The sequence below is a fragment of the Semicossyphus pulcher genome, unplaced genomic scaffold (genome assembly GCF_022749685.1).
Source record: "Semicossyphus pulcher isolate SPU_LCO1_2020_fin unplaced genomic scaffold, fSemPul1.0.p SCAF_10, whole genome shotgun sequence".
NCBI lineage: Eukaryota > Metazoa > Chordata > Actinopteri > Labriformes > Labridae > Semicossyphus > Semicossyphus pulcher.
In genome coordinates, this window is record NW_027211604.1 from 28,529,777 (window position 1) to 28,557,374 (window position 27,598).

The 27,598-nt window shown below is 42.5% G+C and overlaps 2 protein-coding genes across 2 annotated transcripts; both read right to left on the reverse strand.

Annotated features, from left to right (window-relative positions):
- Positions 1-540: 540 nt before the first annotated feature.
- ppp1r14aa (protein phosphatase 1, regulatory (inhibitor) subunit 14Aa) lies at positions 541-12,336 on the reverse strand. The gene is made up of 4 exons (XM_069677623.1): positions 12,080-12,336; positions 8,007-8,087; positions 7,456-7,488; positions 541-3,416 (listed from the first exon to the last, which is right to left on the reverse strand). The coding sequence occupies exons 1-4, from the start codon at positions 12,284-12,286 to the stop codon at positions 3,240-3,242; spliced, it is 498 nt and encodes a 165-aa protein (XP_069533724.1). The 5' UTR covers positions 12,287-12,336; the 3' UTR covers positions 541-3,239.
- A 6,886-nt stretch (positions 12,337-19,222) lies between these two features.
- Positions 19,223-24,230, reverse strand: dlb (deltaB). The gene is made up of 7 exons (XM_069674311.1): positions 24,154-24,230; positions 23,825-24,064; positions 23,666-23,723; positions 23,283-23,540; positions 21,618-21,979; positions 21,197-21,413; positions 19,223-20,579 (listed from the first exon to the last, which is right to left on the reverse strand). Exons 1-7 carry the CDS (start codon positions 24,202-24,204, stop codon positions 19,870-19,872), a joined length of 1,896 nt encoding a protein of 631 aa, XP_069530412.1. The 5' UTR covers positions 24,205-24,230; the 3' UTR covers positions 19,223-19,869.
- Between the last annotated feature and the right edge of the window lie 3,368 nt (positions 24,231-27,598).

Below are 27,598 nucleotides of genomic sequence, written 5' to 3' on the forward strand. Positions count from 1 at the left end.
CCCTCAATGGCCAGCTGTGTCGCTAGGATTGAATATTTTCTGAAAGTTACATATAGACCCTTTAAAACATGACTGGAGCTGGTATATAAAGACAATTTATTTGGCTAGGTGTGTCTTTTTCAATTTAGTGGGGATGTTTTCAAGTTAACTCAAACTTATTAAAATATTCTAACAACTAGGAGCGTCAAAGATTTTGAGAGAGATTTTATATTGGATGACATAAACCTAATTAACTGGTGTGTCAGGGTCCCTTTCAAACGGCTCAAATATTTCACCAAAAGCCGGGAAAACACATCACATGTGAGGAATTGGTAGATGAGTTTCTTGCCTGTCGTTGTCAGTTGCCTGCTCTGCAGTTGAAACTTTTATGTTGCTGTTTTATGCAGTTGTCTGTTTTTTGTGAAACTTTTTATGCTGCTGTCTTGGCCAGGACTCCCTTGTAAAGGAGATCTTGCATCTCAGTGGTATTATTTCCTGGTAAAATAAAGGTAAATTAAATGTAAAAAATAATAATATAGTACATAAAACGTGCACCCACAGTGAAAGAAAAACATTGTTTTATTAGTAATTTCTGCAAAGGACCTGAATCTGTTTGCAGACAATTAAGTGAATTTACTCACCAAACAAAACATCTCAAAAACAGAATGAAAGAGTGAAATATTAAAAAGCCCCAGTGTCTAGTCAATGTAACTGTTTCCATGGTTACATCTTACTCTTATATTGGATCTCCATTTCCTGTAATCATGACAATAAATAACACTCATGACCATCACAATTTAACAGATGTTAAATTAGTCTTATCTGTGCATCTACACTCGCGGTGTTATATAAAAGTGGTGGAGCTGAAATAGAAGGTGGGCCTTACTGTAACTGTGTCATATTACAGTTCAGTGTTAAACATGTAGACATCAAACTGTCACATGTTGAAATAATACCTGCAGGTTATTTAAATAAAGAGGTGTATGTTCTATCTTTTTTTTTATCATACTTTCCTTCGTCCACCTTCATCAGTCAGCGCCAGAAACAGAATCCAACATGCATCCAACTTTGAGCCCAAGTGGTGCAATTTTCCAGTCGAGTAAAAGGGAGTCACACGATTTTAAGTCTTTTGTTGACACCATGAGTGGAAAATGTTTTATTATTATTATTTGTACTGAATCTCGAGAATGGAGCCCCTCGTTCTAGGATAAACTTTAAGGTTGACATTTTCCTTGGTCAACTATCCTCCACTGAGACGTGTCACAAACAGCTGACTACAAGTGGTTTAAAAATAGTTATCCAACAGTAGGCACACTTAGCTTAGCATAAAGACTGGAAAAAGAGTGAGGGTTAGGAACACAGCCAACCTGAATCTCTGCAAAACTAAATCTGCCTATGAGCCCCTCGCAAGCTCAGTAATTACCACATTATGTCATCATGTTTATTAAAAACTGAGTTGTAAAAATGTTGTGGTTTTATGGCAGACTGTTTCTTGGCCAGTAGTGACTTCCTGCTCTTCATGGTGAGGTTGTACAGTAACCAGCAGAGGGATAGAATTTGAGCTTTAAGGTGTATTTAAATGAATGAAGCAATTTTAATGCGCAGGATGATAACATACAAAGTCAACGCAAAGGCGTGAATAGTTACTCATTGTATTGGACGAATCAAATGACACGAGTCAAGCTACAACACAGAAACATTTCCTTTGCATGTTCTTGCAAGTGTTTTTCAACCCGTGCAACGTATTAACATTGAACTGTCGGCCTGTGAACGATTGGATTCTCCTGACATTGAGACAGAAATGGTCTATCTGAAAATGTTTGCTTGTCTCGTCTAACAGACAGACTTTTTACAAATCTGCAATATGATGAAGTTAGCCAAATAATTTTATTCAGGGCTAATTCCACTGTAGTAGACCAGATTTCAGATGACGATACTTGCAAGATAAGGTGCAATCTCTGAACTTATTGACTATCGTATGATGACGATAATTCTTCTGGGAGCAATGCCAAACATATCAGGCCTTCCGGTTTAGCCAGCGTTTAGCTATAAGACTTCCTTCTCCGTGCGCTGCATTGTTTACAGTCCAGTAAGTAACTTGAGAGGCGACTGTGTGATCAGATCAAAGTGAAGTGAAATTCTCCCCTCCAGATATGTCTGGGCGCCCGTTCATCTGTTTGTGCTGAGTCTCAGTTTCACTGTAAGCAGTAAGTTACACAGAGGCTGCACTCTGGCTTACTTCAGCGGGATGAAGCCAAAAAAGAAACAGATTTTCTTGTGATTGACTTTAATTAACGGCTCTTCAGTTTGCTGAAATAACAACATCATGATTCAGATTAGTAACAAGTCAACATGAAGCTTTGTCAGGTCTGTCCTCAAGAGGAGAAGAAACTACTTAACTAACTACTTTTACTTACGTAAAATGAGACGTTTGTTGAACGGGTGCTTTAGGTCCCCGAGGAAGTTGGGAAATCTAAATGTTGAACGGCTTTCTTGACAGCGTCAAGGGAATTTATCTCAAGTTGAATTTTAGATCTAGAACAGATTGTTAGCTGAACTTGCTGCAGATGTCTGTTTATAGAGATTAATAAGAAGCTAAATCGTCGTCAGATTACCGCTGAAGGGATGCATACGCCAATAGTCCAATGGTCAATACAAAACAGAAACCAGAACACTACTGAAAGTCTGGTCGCACACCTACACAGAGATTATTTAAGGTGAAACTGCCATCCACCAGAGACAGATGGACAGACACTCTGCAGCCAAAGCAGAACAATGGTAGCTTTTGTCAATCTGAGGAATCTGGCACAGAGCCTCTCCTAGCCTGACCCTGCTGAGAGGTCATCAAACTGGGCACTGGTCAGCCTGTTGTCACTGGGAGGGGCAGTAAAGTTAATCAACACACAAGGCAAAGAAATAACCTGAGCTGTGTGCACATCTGTGTGATGTTATTTACCTGAAAGTACAGTATCAGGGAGGCCCAATATTCACAGGTTGTTTTAAACGATTGATCGGCGTTCTTAAAACACCTTTAGAAGTTCTAGCAGGTGGATTTTGTTTGTCTTGGACAGAGCTAGGTTAGCTTTTTCCAGTGTTTCCAGCCTTTATGCTAAGCTAGGATAATTGCATCCTTCATATTTTGTGTATGGACATGAGAGTGGTATGTATCTTCTCCTCTAACTTTCAGCCTCGATCTCTTTATCCTTCCATAGTTTGTTTTTCAGGTGTGCGTGTGTGTCTTGTCTTGTTGGAGGGGGTGGTCAGAGGGTCTGGTTCTGGCCCCGGGGATGCTGCATGTGAGGGTGTGGGTTGTTGAAGTGGTAAGGCTCGTGGCGGTAGTGGCTGTGGCAGATGACCGGATGCTCGATGCCTTCGCTCTGCAGCTCTTCCTGCTTGTGCACTCCCTCCAGCTTCTCCACCAGCTCTCTGATGAAGGTCTGAGGAGGAACACAACACGCAAAATCACATGGATGTTTGAAGTAAGTCTTCATGTAGTAAAAGAAGTATGTTTTCAGAGCCTAATATGTATGTAATATATTTTTATCCATTAAAACACGTCAGTGACCACATCTTTCTCCAACACCTTCAACATACAGTACAGAGTAGTTAATTTTGACCTGATCCCACATACTGTATATCATCCTGGCCCTTTAAATACTCACTGGCAGTGTTTCTCTCCTTCTTCTTGGCAGGTAGCTGCGTACCAGCAGAAGGTAAACACAGCTGTGTCAGTGCGCATGCATAGCTAGCTAATTCAAGTAGTGAGATGTCAGAGAGGACAGCGTTTACTTTGTGGAAATATTGAGATTATTTTGAATGTTGGGGTGAAAGGGACGAGAACAACATGACGGTGAAATGTAAGCTGTGTCTGGATGATAAGAGCTTGTCAGCTCTGAAGAGCTCGACTTCAAATGTGAAAAAGCATCTGCAGCTAAACACAGCTCCACAACACCAGTTGGACTGAGAGCCTGTGTTGTATTGTTGTCATGGAAACAGCTGTGCCTAATACTGTATGCCTCTGCCCAGGTCACTGTCAGACTGTTAGCATAATAAAGAGCTGTAAAGGTTATACTGTGTCTGTCATTCCTGTTATTAGGCAGCAGAGTTACAGGTTATGGGCCGTAAACGAGGCTATGCAACGATGGTAGAGTCGATACATTCAAAGGTAGACGTACAGTAGGCCAGGGGTTCTCAAACTTTTTGGAGCCAAGGACCCCCTCATAATCAGAGCATATGCTTACTACCATTTGCACTCTTAGATGCCATTGGAACTATTTGTATTGTAAAACAACAAGACTTTAGAGCTGTCTCATAATGATAAACAGAAAAACATTTCAATGTGAATCATGTTAATACCACTTATATATTTTATTCAAACTGCTTGAGAACTTGACAACATTTATACTTTTCAAGTAACTGATCTTAAAAGCTTTCAGAAAATGAACAGCAGCAAGACAGCCGCAGGAACTGTTCACTGTGACCTGAGTGAGTTCAGTGATTCATGACAGATTGACGTGATGTGTCACAATCACATCAATTTCTATTGGTCCAAAGCCAACATGGGTGGGAGTAATGGACACAATATGCTGTTTCATTACCGCAAATGGTCGTCATCTGTAGACATGCAGTTTTTAATGATACAGCACAATTTTAGAATTTATCAGAAATGTATTATAATTGTTTCGCGGATCCCCAGGCTATGGTTCGCAGACCCCCAGGGGTCCTAGTACGCAAAAGTAATCTAACGCGTTACTTTTCTCAGTGGGTAACGCAGTAACGTAACAAGTTACTCTTAAAAGTAACTTTAACCCATCGCTCTTTACTGGTGTAACAAATCAAACAATGAAACAAAACAAATGTCTTTGAATGTTTTGATAACATTTGGGGAAAAAAACGATGAGCCTTTTTTAGATTCAAGTATAGAGTTTCTCTGCATTCAGAGCAAATTAATGAAGAGCAACATGAGCGTTTAACTAACGTGTTGTTGGTTTAGGTCTTAGGTCTGTTGGTAAAGGACATTTCAAACCTTTCTTTGAACTTTTAGATGTTTTGTCTAATGATTCCTTCATATTTGTGCTTTTTCTCTGCTAGAAAAATAACAACTTGCCCTTGACTTAGCCCTCAGAAGCATACAATAGGCATACATTACATGAACCAGGCTACATAATGTAGATTGGCAGTTTGTGAGAGGTGATGGACGGCATGCCTTATCTGGGAACATGTTTCTAAAAGATTTTAAGCTGTACTAATAAGTATACTATAAGTAAAGAATATATCCCACATATTTTGGGCAATACTAGAAGGGGAATGATCCCAGAGAGATACGAAATCAGCATCACAGGCCTCTGACATCTTCTCGTCTGTTTATAAAACCCCTAAATGCAGTAAAAACAGCCTGGGGTTCATTCCACCATGTTGTTCCTGGATTAAATGAGTTAAACACCCCCACACAGCCCTGATCAGAACATTCAGCAAGCAGCAGTAAAGTAGCAATGATGCAGCCAAATGAGTGTCGAGTTAGTCACTTTCCAGCTCTTGTTGTTGGCTGACCCTGGAAAGACCCTGGAGAGCAGAGGAGCCACTCTGTCCACTGTCTGCTGCTGTGAATGTGTTACTAATGATTTTCTGTTTAAACATGTGTAATAAGCTACTAAGAATGCTAAAAATATATAACCAGACAGAGACCTGAATGCCATCACATTGTACTGCTTATTGTGAGTGTGAGCTTCTCGGGCCTGACTGAAAAAACTCCAAATATGGTGAGTTGAGAAACAGCAGCAGGAGGAGAGGTTAATAAATAATAGATGATGTGTGACTGTTAACATCTGTTGGACTCTGGATTCAAGTGTTTTCCTTTTATAGAAACTAATCAGCTATTTGTTTCTGTTCATTCCTGGCTGAGGCCGTTCATTACAACGCTGTTTCACAACAGATTTACAGGGAAGTGGAGAGCTGCTGTTGAAATCTCACACAAGCAGTGAAAGTGTTATAGCTCCCTGTCTGACCCCGGCAGCATGGTGAAGTATGAGTTCTGAGAAACCAACTGCAGTTAGAAGCTTTAAAAACAAAATACTTACTTTCTGAAAATGAAATGTTTATAGTTATGTGACTCCCCTTTTCATGAGGCAAAAATATATTACAAAGTGTTTCTGATATTAAATAGAGGCTGCAGCTGCTTCAGATGGACAAGTCAAGTGAATCTCTTTAAAGGTTACAGTCTTTTTAGCGCTAAATTCATTTTTTATGTTACTATTCATTAACAGCAGTCTTGCGCTGAAAGATGAGGACTTAAAGACCCACTCCAGTGAAACTCAAGTGTTTAACCTTATAAACATCTCCATGTGGTGTTCTTCATGTGCTAGAAGACATATCAGGGACAACATCAGCAGTCATCTCCATGGATGGGCCTGTCTGCCTACAGGGCACATTCACACCTAAAGTCTGTTTGTTTGATTCGAATCAAAGACCAAATAGTTACAATGTTTCATTTTGCTTCGAGTTTGGTTTGTGCTCACACGGCAGCTTTTACCAGCAGACCAGACGTTTTGATGCGTCTCCTGACTGGTCAGAATTTCCATGTGGGTAAACTAAGCTAAACTGGCGCCCCAAAATGTTGAGAAATCTGGACTTAATTTTTAAAATGCAACGTATTCTAAAAACCTTCCTCCTCTCATTATTTTACCTTATGCCTAACCCTTAAAAGCCTCACTTCAGATACATTTTGGTTAATATTTTTGAACAGAACAAGACAAGGTATCTTTTAATGTCCAGTGTAAACAGAAACAATTATCCTAGCAGGCATAAACAAGCTCATTGTACACGTAGTATGAAGGTAGATTACTGCCAGCCACACAATTTAAATGCTTGTTTGTTAGATGGAGGTCGGATCATGCATTTCTGATGTGTTCCAGGAAGTCAGGGAAATCTAAACGCTGAAGCGAATTTGTCTCAATTTGAAATGTTTTAATTAAAACAGATTGTTAGCTACACTTGCATGCAGATATGTGTTTATATAGAGATATTCAATTTAAATGTGTCTGGAATAAGGTCTAAATTGAAGTACTAAAGATAGGAATGAGAAGAAACTATTAAGAAGAGAAGTTTTTGAAGTGTATTCTCAAAATGCTTAAAAAAAAAACGTTACTCCTCTGATTGTTTTTTTCCCTCTGCAGTATTGTTTTAATCCGGACAGCCAAACCTGCCCTCAAACCACCCTCCCCATCAGAGCAGCAGCTATACTGACGCTCCCTGCTCTTTTGACTGTGTTTGCATCTCTGAGCCGCCACAGCCAGGCCGACGTCTGCGTGCAGAAAGACTCTTTGTTCCAGAGTTTAATGTGAAGAAAAATGCAAGAGAGCACAGAAAGCCTTTGTTGTGGATGTGGAGTGACTCTGGACGAGATGTCAGAAGATCCAGATACAGTTTAGCTGCATGTGACCAGTGTGTGTGTGTGTGTGTGTGTGTGTGTGTGTGTACCTCTGTGTTGTTGCTGCACTTTTGAAGAAGCTCCTGTTTAAAAAAAGAAATGTGTTGTTACAAACAGGCCACATGATCATAGATTAAATATATGATTCCCTGGACAAAATCTTTGCAACTTGATGTAGAAACTCTCCAATCACAGGATGAAATATAAGTTTTAATAATAAAAACTTTAAACAATAATTGAGGTAAATGGACTGTACTTATATAGCACTTTTCTAGTCTTTGCGACCACTCAAAGCTGCTTTTACACTACATATCACATTCACCCATTCACACACACATTCACACACTGATGGCGGAGGCTGCTATGTCAAGTGCCCAACTGTCAATCAGATATCACATTCATACCCTTTGGCTATGCCACCAGGAGCAATTTGGGGTTCAGTGTCTTGCCCAAGGACACTTCGACATATACCTGAGGGAGCTGGGGATCGAACCTCCGACCTTCCGATTGAAAGACGACCAACTCTACCACTGAGCCACAGCTGCTCACATATATCTCTTCTTTCATGATCAGCACCCTCTGATCACGCAGGTCTTGTTACCTTTAACTTCCTGACTCGCTCCTCATCATTAGGCAGGTCAATCAAGCCGTCAATGTTCACCTCCTCAGGCATGTCATCCTCCTGAACACATGAACACACACAATGAATACACACACATGCAGCATCTGTGAGTCATTACACACACACACACTGAACACACATCTATCATCTGGTTCAACCTTTTGAACTCTTAACCCCCGTGCTTCAGTAACAAAAAGTTCTTCTGAGACTGTTAGCGGATAAAAAAGTCCTCAGTGAGGCATAAGGGTTCATTCCCAGCGTCTTCATTAGTCTCCAAATATTCCTCTTACAGTCGTACATTATAATAACATGAGTTAATATATCATGTACATACACACACACACACACACACACACACACACACACACACACACACACACACTTAAGTTTGATGTTTTTGTAATTTGAGGCCGACTACCTGCAAACACGACTTCGATCTCGCCCTCACTCCTTAGGTGGGCAGATGTAACTCATACTGGGTTTAATGGATACAGCACTTCAGTGAACCCAGCTGTTTAAGAGAATTAATAAAAATAATTGTGTTGAAACAAGTTCTAAGCTTTAACCAACCTGTTCCCAACTTCTCCTTACCTGTTCTTTAAAGGTTCATTTTGCCTGCTTGTTTTTATGTGTTTTCTTTGGTTAAATACACGTTTTGTGCAGTTTGTGTTCGAATATTTCCACAAAATGTGAGAATAAAACAGATGAGAACAAATCAGATGAGAATAAAGGTTTGTGGTGTCAGAATTCAATATTTTTGGAAATAATCTAAAACTCTATCAGTGACAAAAGAGACACAAGGGTTTTTTTAGAGCTGCAACATGTTTTTAAAATGGAAAATACTTTAGTGTTCCCTGTTTATGCAGCCGAACGTCCCTGATGAGGAACATTTTAAGCATTGTAAACTGATCATTTCATCCAAGCTTAGCATAAAGGAATAAGGTTGTGTTCCAATACTTGATTGTATATGAAATGTTATGTCCTAATACATGTTTGTCAAATGCAATGTGCCAAAAACACCAGAATGTTCTCCCACATCTGTTTGCATTTTACAGTGTGCAGACCAGCATGCTTCCTTAGTTATTCTGACCCAGAATCCTCTGCAGAGTGAAAGATACATCACATGGATTGAGCTGCAGAGAGAGCTCAGACAGATGTGCTACAAACTGCAACGGATGTATGGGCAAGAGGGTCAAAGGTCAAGGTGCAATTTTAAAACAAAGTATGTCCCAACTGTATACATACTGCATTTAAAGTTGTAAGTGCAGCTGCAGTACAAACTAGCTATGAGGTTGAGAGTCTCTGTGAGCGAAATGCTCAAGACTTTGAGGTGTGTTTCCAGTGAGTGTGTGAGTGCTTAGTGCTGTCCCACTGTCAAATAACAAAGTTCTTGAGGGTTCTGATGCAGACTTTTCAACGCCTAATAACGGACTTCTCGCTAGTCTGCATATCAGCAGACTTCACGCACACTTTCCTGTGGGAATTACACCAGATGTCATAGCGAACTTGGTGACGTATACAAGCATGATTGTCCAGCCCTCCACTACAACAAAAAAAATAAATCTATAAGTGACAACAATTAAATATTCACAAATAATTAACATTAATGCCTTTCTGACTTTTGATAGTTTGTTCAATAAAGCTTCTTTAAATATGTAAACACTGTAAGACACACAAATACATGCTGCAGGTCGGCTTTTTTTCTTATTAGAATTAATGGCCCATCTGGTTTCTAGGCAACGTATGATGCCATGATGGTGTGTCCCATTCCTCATTTATATGCAGTTCTCAAACACTCACAGAATCACGCACTGCACGCCGGACGCCATTAAAGTCCGTGAGTGTTCAGTGCTTAGGCTTTAGGGCATTTTCACATTAGGTACGATTGCTTTGTACTGTTCCCGAGTACGGTTGCCCCCCCTCTCCTTCTCCCGCCTGTCAGCTTTCACATTAATAATTTCGTTCTGTTCCCAAGTACACTGCGGTAGGACTCCAAAGCAGAAGGTGGCGGTAATGCACCTCAAAAACAAGGAGAAGAAGAAGAGTATCATCAACTACGAAACACTGTTAATGTTGTTGTTCCAGTGTCGAAAAGCATGTGAATCACATGATCCCAAGCCCATACAATGGAGCCGACCTTCACACTATGCCGACTATTATTCATATTTTGGAGAAAATCTCAAGAACGACCCTCTCACCTACATTCCTACGGTATCAGCCCTGGCCGTGCAGTTCAGAGAATGAGATCTGCGGCGCTGCGGTTGGCGGTGAGACATTATAAAAAGCAGTCCACTTCTGTGGTATGGTACAGTAGTTTACACACCTGATGCGTACACATGAACTCTACTCGAGACCACCATTTCAAGTTGACTCGAGTACAGTACACAGTGTTCACACTAATCAAACAAACTGGACTTGGGGTCAAGTGTACTCGGATCCGGGCCGGGGTCCCTAATGTGAAAGCCCCTGAGGGTGAAGATTGGGACTGGGCCATTGACTGTTTTCCCCTCTGGTGTGGGCGGGACTTAATTGTGCTCACTCATTATGGTTTGGACCAGAGAGGTGATCTGATTGACGGGCAAACAGACGCTGTCCCTATCATTTACGCATCAAGTTTATTCCAATGAATCGTAAGGCAACTTTGAGGACGTTTTTGTGTCAATTTTAGTGACACCTGTGAAAATAGGGACGCATTTTATCTCCTTGCTGGGCCTGTACATGTCATGTCACGTGTCTTACTGCCTAACTTTGCTGCAGAAAATGAAAACAAAGGCTCTTTCAGTCTGTAAATCAATTGTTTCAAATCTGACCCAATCACAGCGTTGGCAGGGCGTTAAAAAAACTCATATAGAAATAGTCCATCTTCTCACTGATGGTCTCATTTACCTTTGTAGGTCATATAAAGGCATCAGGATTATGTTAGACGGTTTCAGTTACTGTGAAGAACTCCTCATAGTCAAAGAGATATTCTGCATGTGTGAACCATGTGCGTATACATCTCCAACAGGAGATAAAGAACTTCAAATCCTCACACCTTAATCCAGCTTGAGCCTCTGTATCAGCCTGCACACGTTTCATGTTCATCATTTGGAGGCAGAATAGGAACAATGTTCACGTAACAGTGCAACAGTGGCTTATTCTGTTTGAACAAACAGCCTTTGTACAAGCTAAGTGAAGGGACAGAACCACCCGGCCGTCCACACCACACCACCACGCTGCTCTGCAATGCACTGCCTGTGTAATTAATCAAAGCCCTGACACAAACAGGACACCGAACAGCTTCATCTGTACGCACTAAAACTCCAACAGCAGGTCCATCTCACCTGAGAAAAGTTATAAATAATGAGGGTTTATCTTTCCTGTGTCTGATATGACTTTGTCTCTGCAGTTATGTTATCATGATGGGCGATATTACAGCAACTAAACTGATCTAAACCTTTTAATCATATTCAGAACATCAAAAATGGCCATTGTCCTCCAAGTTTGTGGTTTTAAAGAGATGTCTTATCGTTATTATCTGAATTCAATGTTTAATAATCTGCAAATTTGCCCCTCACGTCACAGTCCTGCAGCTTCTCCCCCCTGCACGTCTCCTCCTCGTGAGACACTAACCTCCGCCAGCTGCCTTAGCAGTCAGATGCAGAGTGTTTACCTCCTGGGAGCCACAACAGCTCTTTCCCTCCTCCGTAATCATCCATCCCCTCTTTATTTTCTCATCACTCATCCTTTTCTCCATCCCACACTGCCCATGTAAGGCAGAAAACCCCAAGACAGACCCAGATGTCTGAGAGGGGGACAGCTGTGGACCTGAGGGTGCTTGGCCTTGTAAGGAGAACAGACTGCCCCACCTCTGCTCTTGAAAATGTCACATTCTTCAAATATAAAAACTTTTATTCTAATTTTAAGCTTTCTGCCTACTTTTTCTGTATCTTACTGTATCTTTACTGGGTGTAAATTAAAGTCTTTTGAAATGCTGCTGTCTTATCAAACAGCCTACATCTGATAAAAACAGGGCAGCCTGAACAGTTTGTCTCTGGGCTTCCTGCACCGACCTGACCCTCGTACAGCTGGTCCAGACTCTCGTCGATCCACTTCTCCACGTCCAGCCGCTTCTGCAGCTCCTTCCGGTTGTACTTCACGGTCACCCGGGCATGTCTCTTCGGGATGTTACTCCTGTTACCCGGAGACAACCCCGAATCTGATGAGTGAACCTCCTCGTCCTCTTCCTCGAGCGTCGTCCCGGTCCGGTCTTCTGCCATCTTCAGTCTGCACTGGTCTGACTGGTTCCTCGTCTTTTCATGCGCAGAGAGAGAGCGCGCGGCGGTGGGAGGCGACGGCGGCGCAGACTGCTAAGTGTTTTCTCCCCCTGGGATGTTGATTTACAGCTTATTTATTCATATACTGCTGAGCTATTTCCAAGTTTAAAATCCCGTTTTACGTAAAAGAAATCCTTTTACTTACGTACGGAGAAACTTTTAACGTATTGAGTTGTTTATGAGTCTATTTGTTGTAAATCTTTCTCAACTTACAGCCTTACTCGAGTGGTAACGCCAGGTTTTGGTCACCCTCTCAGCTTTCAAATCATTTTGTAATCTATGGAAGCCCATTAGTGCCATATTATTAAATAAAAAAATGTGTGGTTGCCTGAGTCATTTTCATGAAAAACGTTATTGAAATAATGAGTTCAAAAAGTGCAAAAAAAAAAAAAGGAAATTGTTTTGTTTTGTTTTGTTTGTTTGTTTGTTTGTTTTTACAATGTTTTTCATTATTTTGAGACAAAAATGGTCATTTTGATTAGGTTTGTCCTTTTCGAGGCACTAAATTGTTTTCTGACAAAGTTTCTCATTTGACTCACTTGATGATTATGTTGATAAGATATTAGTTTCCTCACTGAATGAGGTAACACAATGGTGAGTGAGCCTATGGCCCACTGATGAATGCCTGTTGCATTTGCAGTATTACAGACTGGGTGGCCCAATCCCAATCTCCCCCCTAAAGCCTGAGCACTGACCACTCACGGACTTAAATGACCTGACCTGTGTGCGCAGCTGTGGTGCTTGAGTGTGTGAGTTCATGAGGGCTCCAAATGGTATAAAACGGGGAAATGGGACACACTACCATGATGTGACACGTTGCTAGGATACAGCAGCACGCCATTTCAAGACAAGAACATCATCCAGGCTCTTGCCTTGCAGAGTGGACAACAGGGATTTACTTTTTCCTGTTTGTTTAGCCTATAAAAAAATTACAACCGTCTAGGCAATTAATCAAAATTGTATGTAATAATTGTATTTTCGGAAATAGGTTTTCTGTATTTTAAATGATTCATGACTCTGAAAAGTTTTGCATACAATCATAAAAGTATAATTGGCAACATGTGGCTTATCATGCAGATTCTGTTTCTCACTGGTTTATCTCACATCTCTTTACTTGTTTAGGGACTTTATACAAGGCCCAACATAAGAGTCCCAGTCCTGAGGACGTTTATGTTGATGCCCTGTACCCCCATTGTTATCATTACCCCCTTACAAACTGCTCCTACAGGGAAAGATGAAGGAGCCCGGTCTGTTATTGAGCGGTGGGGGGCGACCCTAGAGGTGAAGCCCAGGTTCTGTTCAGAAGTCGCCCTGGCCTGTGCTTTCCTCCACAACCTTTGCCTCCGACATGGTGATATTATGGAGTAACCAGAGCTCCAACCTGAGGACCCTGGTCCTCCTCCTCCACTCGAGATCTGCCAGAGGAGCGGGGCCCAGATGAGGGACCGGCTGAGTGCACACGTTTCAGCACCTCAGAATGTCCAGCTGCCACCGATTGATCATGATTATGCATTATGTGAATATTAACACTTTTTTTTTAATATGTCACATTTGTTGACATTATTTTCTGTAGTTAGACAGACTACAATTTATGTTGAACATGTTGCTCTGACTTGTGTTTTTGTGTTTGTATTTATAGTGATGCATAAAAGTCATACACGGTATTACTGCCTTAGTGCTGATAGTAGACTGACATCACAAAAAGTTGTTTCTGTTTTCTCATTTTAAAAAAACATTCAAAAAAAACACTGCGACAGAAAGTGTTGTATGATTGATTCATTAAAGAAAAGGAAACAGACTTTTCTGCAATGTTTTTGAACATGTCAGTCATCTTGTCCAGTTGCTCCTGTCTTTCTCCCTCTCTCTCATCTTTTTCTTGGATCTCTTTCAGTCTTTTCTCTTGCCTTTGTGAGTACTCTTTCAGGAACTCTAACACTTCATCGTTTCTGTTTCTTGCTCTGGGTGTTGTCAGCACAGTAGATGGCCCTGGGTCAAAGGGAGCAGAGCTAGTTGATGGACTTGCAATCTTGTCTGTCTCCTTTCGGTCCCTTGCTGTGGCTATTAAATGTAGTGGTGTTGTGGAGTCCCTCTGCCCCAGTGCTTCATGCATGAGCTCAAAGAACGGCCAGTTTGCTGCTGTTACCTCCCCAGTTTCGGTACCTGATCCAGTTTTGGGCTCCTATGTAGAAAGAGAAATAAACACGAGTTATAATGTGTATACTGTGTCGTCTTTGATGCAGTATTAGTTATGAATACAAAAGGAGTAGCTTATCAGTCACCATGAGTGTAGAACCATTAACCACATTTAACACCGTGTGACCCAGTAGCCTCTATATACCTAATATTTTTTCTGCAGGCTTTCCCATTTCGGCAACAAACAGCAAACAGTCCATACACAGTTGTAACAGTAGCTGGCAAACTACCCAATAAGCAGCTGTTAATTACATGCGTGGATAATATGTCAATTGAGAAACTTACTCAAAACCTTGGGCTGAGAAGCTCCGATGTCCTGTGAACTTGGACTCATGTTCCATTCGCAGTCGTATTAACTGCTGGGTTTGGTCTTCACTCCCTTTTATTGACATGACAATGTTTAGTAATTTTGGCAAAATACCACAAATCAGGAAAGCCATAAATGCAAATCCTTTGCTGTCGTTCGACCACAACAACTCTACAACAGTGCAATACAGAAGAGCCAGTAGCAAGATGCCGTTACTTACATGAAACTTTTTTGCAGTTTCCTTCCTCCACCTTCCATGCTGACTTTTGTAGACATTTAGAAGGGGGTTGGACAACCGATGTCTTATACGTCACCACTTTCGAAAGAAAGAAAAGAAAAGTCTGCAGATACGCGGACTCACGGAAAGTCCGTAATTTGGAATTGAAAAGTCCGCATGAGAGCCCTCACAGACTAATCTGACAGTGGGACAGCACTAAGCACTCACACACTTCCCGGGAACGCACCTCAAAGTCCGTGAGTCTGTGAGTGTGGAGATTGGTATTGGGCCATAGTCTGTGGCGACTTTCACGGAAAAAATCACAAGAGGCGCCCAGTTAGTGACGCGTTTTCCATCACCCAGCAGTGGTTGGTCTGCCAGAGAGGGTAGGCGGAGCTAAGCGGCTGCTTTTCCGCTCTCTGCAAGTGTTGCGAGTAAACAGTAATCTACTATGGCTGAACAAACAAAGAAGATGAAGCAAACAGTCTAAAAAGGAAAGCGACCGTCAGCCAGGAAAATCAAGAGTTACAACCGGAGCCAACCGTGTACGTCTGGTTAAATTGGGAAATGTCCTCCTTCAATAACTGTATATCACCATTAGATGGCGCCCAAGAGAATGAAAGAGAAATCTTTGAGATTGTCAGTTTAATGATTAATTAAACAATTCTCATGATTCTTAGATACTTACACATCATGTTGAAAACATGTTTGAGATATTCAGCAGTTATTTGCCAAATTCCTTTAAATTGCAAATTTAAAGGAATTTTTTGACAAACTCAGGCAAATATAAGTTAATAATAAAACTAACACAAGAGAAGCAGATCCATCGTAAACATGTTCAAACACTAACCAAAATTACAACTAACCACAAAGAAACTCAAGAGTTGAGGAAGAAACACCCTCCTTCCACTGAAGGAGTCAGCACACACACACACACACACACACACACAGCTGGATGGTCCACTGGCCCCGGCTGCCTCCTCTCTGCTGCTCTTTTTACTCCTGCCTTTATTGGTAAATTGGCAGAGGTGAGCTCAATCACCAGCAGCACCAAGGGGAGAGCAGCACTAGAGGAGCAAAGGAGAGAGAGAGAGAACACCAACACAACACAACACAACACAACAAAACACACGGCACAAAGTTTCTCCTTATTTTAGAAAACAAAATATCATGTAAGTTGATATAATAAAGAGTCTCATTATATAGAGATAGTATACTAGTTAATTGTACAAATTTCACATTATTTTGAAATACAGCGTCATTATAAAGCTCAGCAGATTTTTATTACAGAGATGGGCTTCTATTGAAATCTTAAAGCCATGTGGAAAAAAAAGCAAAGACTTGAAGGCGTTGGTGACATAATCTGCATTTGGCAGGAAGTTAAACACAAATTACAGGACTGTGTGGGTCCAAATATGGAGCCATAACTGAGGCTGATGTCAGGAAACAGCAGCTGATTACATGGGCGCATCTGCTTATCTCTCAGTTCTATCAGTGAGGCTGCTGATGTTAAAGACACAAACTGTTTAAGACAAAACGTCAACATGTGCCCACATGCTCCTCTCATCTGTAAACAACTTCAGCTGGAACATGTTCACAAGCTCTGCCAGAGTACTGTATATATCTGCTGCAGTATTTACTCTGAGCACTGCTTTATGTCTGGTGATCTGATTTCTAACTCTAAACTGAACTGTTTAATTTCCTGTGTTTATGACCAAGAGCTGGTTAAAAAAAACATCTGTTAGACGGTTTTGCAGGAGGAAAACATGTCTATCGGATAATTTCTCTGAATTCTCTGTGAAACACAACTTTTTCTATATTTCTATATGTAAAAAAAAAAAAATGAAATAGGTGATTAGAAAGTTTATCAGATGCAATTTTCTGCATTCCAGTGTTATCTATATATGTATATATATATATATATATATATATATATATATATAGTATTTCTGGTCGTTTTCTCGAGATCCCGACTTATTTATCTCGTTATCTCAAGATAACAAAGCAGCACCACCGTAATCTCAGATGATCATAGCTTGTATCTCCAGAGCTGCAAAAGCACCAAACACAGTAACAGGCTTAACTTCCCTCATCAGTGTGGGCAATGGCAGCATGGCATGTCCTGCTCTGTAATATCACTGTGACCGGCCTGTTGTTCTGTTTTCTAGATCGCCGGGATATAACAATCCCGGTATCACGAGAAAACCAATAACGAGATAAATAAATCAAGATCTGGAGAAAACAATGATAGTTTAATGTAAATGGTAGTTTAGTGTTGTTAATGTTTATGTTACCTGTGTTGAGCTAGTTGTCCTGTTTTTGAGCATCTATTACTGTCTGTACACTGAGATCAAGGAGTCAAATCCCATGTACTTGTGCACATGAAGCTGATTCCTAATTCTGATTTGAAGTGTTTGCTGTTGTAATACTGATTTGAGCCACAAGAGGCCGATGTGGACCACTACTACGCCATTTGCTAAATAAGACTGAAGCGTAGATGTTCTGTTCTGTTTTTTCTGTTTACAGTTCACTGTGCACTCTGAACACACAGTAGTTACATAATGTTGTGTGCTAATTTTGTCAATAAAGTTTTGTATATATTTTTTTGTCAGATAACATTCTTTAACTTGTTCTAATATTCTGCGGGGAATCGTGAATCACTTCTTCTTAAATCATAAACACAGGAAAGGAAACAGGTAAGTTCAGACAGATCTTTCCTCTGCGTCTGTCTGGAGCATCATGTTTTACTTCATTGTTTTCCCCATCTTTGCTCCAGCTGTCAAATCCAATCTATCTGAAAGTTTCATGACATCACTTTAATGGTTGAATTCATTGATGATGTGACACGATAACACAGAACTGCTCCGTCCTCAGTGGTGTTCATTCAGTCTGGACACTACACTGTGCTCAGCTCTGCCTGCATGTGACCAGCATCACTGCAAGTGATGCAGTGAAAGCCTGCAGACAGACGAAGAGGGCTAAATGCATGTGCTAAGATACGACAGGAACAGAACACCATACTGCATCTTAACTAATAACACATCTTATTTCCTGCAGATACTGCAGCTTTCATGTCACTTGTTGTACATATTTGTTATATTTCTTAAATTAAATTTCTCTACAGTAGAAGTTCTGCTAACTTGCTTCCTGTTTTATTCTATTTCGATCATTGTTTTTGCACCAAAACACCAAAGCAAATTCCTTATGTGTAAACTTTCTCAGCAATAAACTCGACTCTGACCCTGAAATGCTCTTCGTTCATGTCAGTGTTCACTAAAGCTGATTTTTAAGTCGTATTCAAAGTAAAAATGCTAAATATGAATCCTTTTCCAGCTTCTCAGGGGTCAGATCTGCTGCTTTCTTTTGTTTCAGGGCTGTACATTGATATTGTTGAGTTTTAGGGCAATATTTGGGATCAAAGAGGAATCCTGGACATCATTTTACTATTTCTGTCCATTTTTTGGACTAACAGATTAATTGAGACACCATCAGACAAGGAGCCATCCATCCATTATCTAAACCACTTATCCTGTTCAGGGTCGCGGGGGGCTGGAGCCTATCCCAGCTGTCATTGGGCGGGCAATTTAAAGTCACCATAGGCCTTTTTCACAGCGGACATTTTCACATCCAACAGGAGGAAAAGCGCAGCGGTGTTTATAGTAGCATTAATGATGGCCGTATTCCATTTAGCTGCTTCAATTTCATGGTCCTGCTTGTGTGCATGCTGACTGCCTGTCAACTTTCTCAGACACCTGAATAGAACAGAACTGTTGTTAAAGTTCTTATTAACACCTCAGGTGTTTTCCTCCTGTTGGATGTAAAAGTGTCTGCTGTGTCTGCCCATTGAAGCTAACCAGCATGTCTGCATGACTGTGGGAGGAAGCCGGAGCACCTGGAGGGAAGCCACGCATGCACGGGGGGGAAGATGCAAAATCCACACAGCCTAAGTACCTAGCCTATAAACCAGGTTTAAAATGCTAAATTAAATTGAATCTTTTAAAACATTAGTCTGTCTGTGAATAAAGGTGCAGCGTTCAGAGACTTAAATCCTTTTATTCCACATCACAACCACAACATGATGAAATTAAATTAATGAAAACATAACACAAACTTTGGCATGAACACAAAATGGCACATGAAGGAGCAGTGTGAGCGTAGCAAATAAAGTATAAATATAAGTTAGAGTAGTGGCTGACTTTGTGTGATCAAGCACATTTTCTTTATATCCCTGCGCTCAGTATCTTTGGGATATTTCACACAGCCTTAAAACATCACGCGTCGGTCTTCATTCAGCATCATATAAATATATCTCTACATCTGTGACAATCAAAGTGGAGCCATAAACATAAGTTTAAATAAATAAATAATATAAAGAATAAAAAATGATGGTGCGCACAATAAGGAAACAAAGGGCCAAAGGAAGATTGAAAAGCAAAAGAAAAATCTGTTTAAAAATGATAAAACATTAATGAAAGTGAGCGTATTAAAAACAATCACACAAATTTTTTGGGCAGTTTTTCCAGAGTTCTGTGCTTCCTGTTTTTGGTTTGAGTTGTAGGTCCTGTGAAAAGTTCTCGTCTTATTTGTTTCTTTGGGTCTTAAACATGAAGAGCTCTGCCCCGTACACTATAATCTTTGTAAATCATCTTCAGAATAGTTCATTTAATATTTAGTTTCATATTTCTGTTCTTTCATCTTCAGCATGAGCAGAGACGTTTCAGCTCATGTGTTTGCTCCGTTCTTCTCTGTGCATGAAGACAGAGGAGCAACAAGTGCTAATATCCATCTACCCCACAGCAGAGTTTTCTCTCATCTCAGTCCAGCTGCAGAGCCCGGCCCGGCCTCGTCCCTCCACATGAAGTCCTGTCGCTCCCCCCTCACCAGACTGCTCTCCACCGGTCTGAACCCGGAGCGCCCGTCGGGGCAAAGTGAGAGGCTGAGGCGAGCCGTGCTGTTGCTGATCTTGAACAGGCTGTTTGGTCCGAGGAAGGCTTCCCTTTCGCTTCCTCCCAGGTTGTTCACCGTCTCCAGATCATTGTAGACCGCAATGTCGCTGAGCTGCTTCCTGCCCTGCAGCCTCCTCCTCCTCCTCAGGAAGATGATGCCCGCCACCAGGACCAGCACCAGGACGGAGAGGACGCAGGAGACGGTGAGGGTGGCGGAGGATGGCTGGGAGGTTTGGCGTAAAGCAGGTTTGAAGCTGGGCTGCAGCGTGAACTCGCAGCTGGGACCCATGAAGCCTTTAGGGCACTGACACACCGGCCCGGTGAAGTGGGTGAAGCAAGTGCCGCCGTTCTGGCACGGGCGGGCCCCACAGGCATCCGAACGCACGCTGCAGTTCTTGCCAGTGTAGCCCAGCGTGCAGGAGCAGGTGTAGTCGTTCACACCGTCCTGGCAGGTTCCAGCGTTCTCACACGGGCTTGAGGCACAGTCGTCAATGTTGACCTGACAGTTGGCACCGGTGAAGCCGGCCTGGCAGCGACACAGGACGCTCTGGCCGAGGTCCAAACACTCACCGCCTGCAGAGGAGAGAAACACAGGTCAGAGATGAGCATTTGATCAAGAGGGAGTGTTAATGGGATTTTATTTCACACTTTCTCTGCAAGTGCATTTATGTTGAAGTGTTGACAGTTGACAGATTCCATATTCACACGGCGGCCATTTTTCTCTGACATCACGGTCAGGGTGGGATGCTCAAATGCTGTTATCAAAAGGATAAAGTTGTGCTGCTGTGTTTCAGGTAACTTTGTAGATGTCAGGGAATCTGACAACTATAGCCTAAATTTGGCAATATATTAGGGTAAAACAAAATATCTGATAGCCCCATAGCTACCATAAGACAGTAGCTAACGTTAGCAGTCAACCATATCCTAGCTATCAGTGTTACAAGATACAAGAGGAAATTTGGAATTGATTTAAGCTTACTTTATTGTGCACGCAGCTAAACAAATACGGCGAAAGGGGAGAATTTTAGGGTATGTCTCCAAATAACAACGACTGCATTTTACAACTTACAACCTGACCCACAGAGAGAAATGGTCGACGTCTGGTAAATATCACATTCAGCCAAGAAACTGCTGTTCTGTACTTCAGCCACAAGGTGTCGCCAGAGAGGACGCCTCTGCCGCTCACTCACCGTTCAGACAGGGCCTGTTGCTGCAGCGGTCCAGCTTCTTCTCACAGTTGGAGCCGTCGTAGCTGGGCGGGCAGCGGCAGGTGTAGCCTCCGGTCATCGTCTCCACACAGGTGCCGCCGTTGAAGCAGGGACCGTCTGCGCATGTCATGGCGATGATCTCGCAGTTTTTACCATAGAATCCCTGCGGACAGGTGCAGGAGTAATCGTTCTCCAGGTCCTGAGGAGAGAGGAGGGAAGAGTTTGGTGTTAGGGAGGAAATATCAAGGAACTAGGGCTTTTTGTTCTGGCATGTATGTTTCCCAATATCTGCAGTGTATCTGTTATAGGTTCATATCGAGCAAGCTGTTTTTTGTGTAATGTCTTGCAGGGTTGTGGTTTTAGTGAGGCATTATATCACTTAAAGTAAACATTGTAAACTCACGTTGCAGCTGCCTCCGTTCTTGCAGGGGTTGCTGTCACACTCGTTGGTCTCCAGCTCACAGTTGGTGCCTCCGTAGCCGGGCCTGCAGGTGCAGGTGTAGCTGCCCTGCCCGGTGTTGGTGCAGGTGGCTCCATTGGCGCAGGGCTTGTGGTTGGTGCAGTAGTTGAGGTCCTGGTCGCAGAAGAGGCCCCCCCAGCCCTCCTGACAGTTACACTGCCACGGCTGGCTGCAGGTCCCGTGGAGGCAGCCCGGGTAGCGGACACACTCGTTGCAGGAGGGGCCCTGCCAGCCCATGCGGCACGTACAGCCCCCCGGGGCCTCGCAGTAACCGTGCCTCTCGCTGCAGTCCGCCGAGCAGATGGCTGCAGAGAAGAGGGAGGGTGTGTGATTACAATGGGCACGCCTTCACTTCATATATCACACACACGCACACACACACACACACACACACAGCCCCCCCGTCTGACCCCAGCCCCGCTCCAGACTTCACTGTTGGTTAAGTATTAAGCCAAGCAGCTGGCAGGCACACTGCCGAAGAAAACGCTTTCTTTTATCTTCTCTCTCTGTCACACACACACACACACACACACACACACACACACACACACACACACACACACACATGCACACCCCAGACAAACACACAAACACAGACAGATCACCTTGAGAAATGTGTGTGTGTAACGGGGGCCACAGCTCTCATTGTAACAGAGAACAAAAGGCAGATGGGACACCACAGACGGTCTTGAAAACACTAAAACACAACACTACAGAACATCACTCAGATAAAAGAAATACTCCAGAGAGTCTGAGAACTTTTTAAACTTTTAATGCGCGCAGAAATGTTTAAGATGTTTTTCTTCGCAGATACTCGGTCCTGCTTTTTGTTTTGTGATTCAACTTCAGGTACAGACACCTTTGGTTGTCTGCACTCTCCATTATCTCCCTTTATTGTCTCAATCAGGTGTACAGTGTGTTTACATGGTGTTGTGTAAATATTGTCTTTATGCTTTTATGTTTGGTAAGAAAGTGATGATGCTATTTATGCATTTTATTAGCTTATTCTCAGTCTTTTTACTGATATTTAATTCATTTATGCTCTGGACTTTTGTTCGCCTTAATGCATCTCATATTTCAGCTGGATTGTTCTATTCTGCTTTTATGTTGTAAAACAGTTTGCAACTTTATTTTGAAAGGTGCTATATAAAAATGATTGATGCATTAGCGTGTTGTTATAAGCAGTTATTAACTAAGTCTTATTAACTTAAAAAACTATACTTTTATTTTTGTGACATTATAAAAGACAATTAAAGAACATGTTGACAGATTTAATTTTACTGTATGTGGTTGAATCCAGATTTTTTTGCTCCTTCCTCAGGTGAGTCAGTGAACAGCACCTATGGAACTACTAGAGGATTTAAGTGCCTTGCACGTGAGCACTGAGGTAGTTATTTTAACCGTGTGGCTTTTTATTAATTATTTGATCTTTTACTTAATTATTCTCTTGCTGTGTGTGTTAATTGATTCACATCTTTACTTTAAGGTTTTTTAATAGTTTTCTTACATTTAAACTTGATTTGATTTGTCTTTGTTTCAGAAACACTTAAGCTTAAGCTTATAAAAGGTACAACATAAATAAAGTCATCACTTTGAATATAAACTTACGCTCAGAGCAGTAGTTTCCCTTCCAGCCCTCCAGGCAGATGCGGTTTCCCTCCTCATCGCAGGTGTAGTGTCCCAGCGTGTCGTCTCTCGGCCTGCAGTAATCCGCGCAGCCGTCTCCAAAGTAGTATTCGTCGCAGAAGACGTGGTAAGAGTAGCGCAGCTCGCTCTGCTCGCCAAAGTGCACGTCCTGGGACCAGTCCTCCCCGATGGCGAGTCTCCTCCGGGTCGCCAGGCGGCTCACCAGGTTGTTTTGGTTGTCTGTGGAGGGATGGAAAAGTTTTAAGCACATTTCAGTCTGCAAAGAAGCTGCCTGCGGCGGATGCAGATGCTGTGCAGTCAGATGTATCTTGAAAGCAGTGAGTCCAATGATGGAGACAACCTACCTGTGTATTCAGTCGGAGATTCAGCGTTCCAGGCTTCAATGATCAATGAAAATGTTCCCTGGATCACAAATAAAAACAAGTTTAGGGCTTGACCCGCGTAATAATGGTGGTACACAAGTCATGTAGTCATGTCAAGTACAGCAATGATTTTCCATTTACCGGCCACTTGAAGTGAAACGGCACTCTGATTGGAGCGCTGCTGGAAATTGACGTGTGATCGGCCCTGATGACATTGGTGTGTCCGGTGCCAAAGGTGCAGGGCGGCTCAGCGGAAATCACATCCTCCGGGTGTTTTAGGCAAATCCTGAAGAATATGTGGCAGTCCCTGTGTCTCCTGCAGATGCGCAGTGCCGTATGGAAAGAATTAATCTTCAGCTCGAAGACACCGGAGGACAAAACCTGCGAGGACGGAGAACAATGTCATCAGACGCGCTGTGCGTAAAGACATTTATGAGTTGTTATTTCAGCACAAACAGAAGCCAACTTACCACGTGCACTAAGGCTAAAGCCAGGAGGTATCTCAGGTGTAGATGTGCCATTTCTTCTACGAGTTTGCTGTCAAGCTCTCAGCAGATGTCCGCATTCGTCGTGCGCAAAAATATTCCCAAAAAGATGTACAAGAAAACTCAAAAAACTTTCATCACTTTAAACTCCGTGGCTCTTCTGTTGTCTCCCTTAAATCCTTGTCTTCTCCTGATGGTCTAATCCTCTGTCCTGTAGTCCTCTTGTTTTGGTTCTGGTGCGTAAAGTCGCCTTTATGCTTTTATACCATCTGATGCTGCGCGTCACGGGCAGAGAGGAGGAGCCGGAGCAGACCTCAGGGGAGCAGCCTGACACAGAGCGCCTGTCTGGGGATTTAGACTGCCCACATTACATCTGGTCAACTTTCCTTATAGGAATATGCATTAGAAGCTGGGGCAAGGCTGATATGTTTGTATGAATCTTAACCACCCGGAGAAAAATGTAAACAACTGTGGATGAAGGAACTGAGCCGCCACTGAAAGCATCACAGACCAGATATCTGCGACAAGCAAAGCTGAAAACGTTTTCACAGCAAACTATCAACGTCTCAGGGATGTCAAGAATGTTTATAGAGATTTTAATTGAATAAGTTTTGTCGTGTGGCTTGACGAATATAATATTGTGGTTCGAAATGAGAAGATGTGTCATAAGTCAAACAGGGAGCGTGTCGGGGCATTATAAGGCTTCCTGCATTTCATCAAACATGGAGTTCTTGTTTAACACTTCTTGGGGCCTATATCATTGTTCATAAAGTTTTTTTTTCCTTTATTGAACTTCCCTACACAGTCAACAAAGATCAGAAGGAAGCGGAGAAGAATAGCAGCAGAGTTTCTTTCTTTACAGCCAACATTGTAATTGCTCAGACGCGTGTGAGGTGACAAAGAGTGGGCAGCTCCCGGATAAGACCGCATTGTGCGTCTCGCGGCTATTCAGGCCTCTTCTGTGCGCTCCTGAGTCTGGATAGCAGAGGAGGGGGGGAGAAAGAAGAAGGGAGGGGGGTGAGTGTTGCTCGTGTGTGTGTGTGTGTGTGTGTGTGTGTGTGTGTGTGTGTGTGTTTGAGGGGGGTGGGGGACCTGCAGAGTTTGGACTATCATGTTGCTTTTGTCTGGACCTCATGCGAACAGCTGTATGGTAATCAACGGCACATGGTCGACCGTGCGGGGCTCCAAACCCGGCTATTGTCTTCCCCAAGCGTCCACCCCCAGCGCGCGCACACACGCGCTCATAAACCGCTATTGATTGAGAGGGGACTCTCGGTTGCAGCACCTGTCGCTGGCAGGGACGTGGTGCAGAGTAAACACACCTCAACTTTCATTTACACACCAGAGCTGACCCAGACTTTTACTGTGTGACCTCATGACACAGAACAATAAGCAGACTCTAAATTAATGTTATATGTTATGGTAGTTTCAAGAGCATGAAGAAGAGCGCTTACAGTATAGACTTGTGTTTGGTTATCTGTGCTGTGGAGTTTAGTTCAGCTGCGTTTACTCTAAACGATCACAAACTAGTATAAAAAGCGACGGACAAACATAACATAACAAAAGCGAACACACTGTAATAGAATCAAGTTTTCAAGATGTAAACAGAATTTCCCTCGTGCTTATTAATCTCACTCTGTACTAACATGCGCGTGGGGTTATCTGCATGTTTATGGTGGTTGTAGGTAGGCGGGGCTGGGGGTCCTATTCTTATTATAATGAGAGGAGAGGACGCGTGCCTGCAGTGGCCCCCTCTACACCCTCTGGCACGCTTCTCTGCAGAACAACAAGGAGGAACGAGGGAGGAAACTTTGTTCACAGTTGTATGTAAAATAAGTAAAAAAGGCTCCAGTGTTTCTTTGAAGTTCTTTTGTTAATGGTCGCTGTTACGTCCCCGTGAATGGGCTAGGGGATGAGGGGAGTAACAATAAATCAAAACCCAGGTAAAAAGAAGGGAGGAACAAAGTATGGCCAAATTTAATTTATCAACAAACTAAAGCAAAATTGTAACAAAAAGCTTCTATCAAAACAATCAAAAGAGAAGCTGATATACAAGTCACAATAACCAAAAATGACAGCTATCAAATAAACTCGAAGGCCTCGAACACAACCTCCTACAAAAGGAGCAAAGCTAGCGAATAACTAGTTGACATCAAACACACGCAGGCGAACGGCCCACTGGTACCGGCTGCCTCGTCTCTCCTGCTCTTTATACTCCGGCCTTGATTGCTGGAGTGGTAACAGGCGAGCCTGATCACCTGCTGCAGCAAGGGGAGAGCTGCACCCGAGGAGCACACAGGAGAGACACACACAGAAAACACAACGCAAACTACGGCACGTAACAGACTTATTAGCTGAGACTGTCATTACTTCTGTAGAACCACTTTCTCGGATTTGAAGCTGAAACTGATTCTTTCTCACACACACAAAAAGACTTGGATTTTGGACTTGGACTTTAATAGCAATGTTTAAAATAGAGTTAACTGACAAAGCAAAAAGCTGAATAGTAAGAACTCATTATAATAGTAGAAGCACAAACCGTAAGGCCAGAGGAAAGGTTAGGGTACAGCTGCGGTCAAATTAAAGCAAGAAGACCAAAGATGTAAAAACACAGTAAAGAGGACAGAAGGATGATGAAACATGAGGACAGTTAAATACTTAACATACAAATAAAAGGAACACAGGAAACAAAACATCACATTTACGCAGTTATATAAAAACTACCATAAAGAAGAAATAACTGATTCTTCAAGCCTTATCTCCTCAGGTTTCCACAAAGTCGAGGGGCCCTGAAGGCAAAAGCACGTTTGGATTTGATCCCACCTGAGGATAAGGTTCTGCCCAAAGGAGGAAGTCTAGAAAAGGTCAAAGGTCAGAGTGTGAAAGCATTGGTTTCATTATGGAGATGGTTTGTACCGATCAGCCATAACACTGACAGGTGAAGTGAGTAACAGTGTTTAACTCGTTACAATGGCTCCTGTCAGCGGGTGGGATATGTTAGGCAGCGAGTGAACATGCTGACGTGTTGGAAGCAGGAAAAATGGGCGAGCGAAAGAATGTGAGCGGCTTTGACAAGGACCACAGTGTGATGGCTAGACGACTGGGTCAGAGCATCTCCAAACCTGCAGCTCTTGTGAGGTGTTCCTGGTCTGCAGCAGTCAGTACCGACCAAAAGTGGTCCAAGGAAGGAAAACTGGTGAATCAGCTACAGAGTCATGGGTGGCCAAGGCTCAAGGATGCGTGTGGGGAGTGAAGGCTGGCTGTGAGGTCTGATCCAACAGAAGACCTACTGTAGCTCAAACTGCTGAAAGAGTTAATGCTGGTTCTGATAGAAAGGTGTCAGAACACACAGAGCATCACAGTTTGTTGTGTGTGGGGCTGTGTAGCTGCAGGGCACCGAAAGCACCTGCAATCGGTACGTGAGCATCAG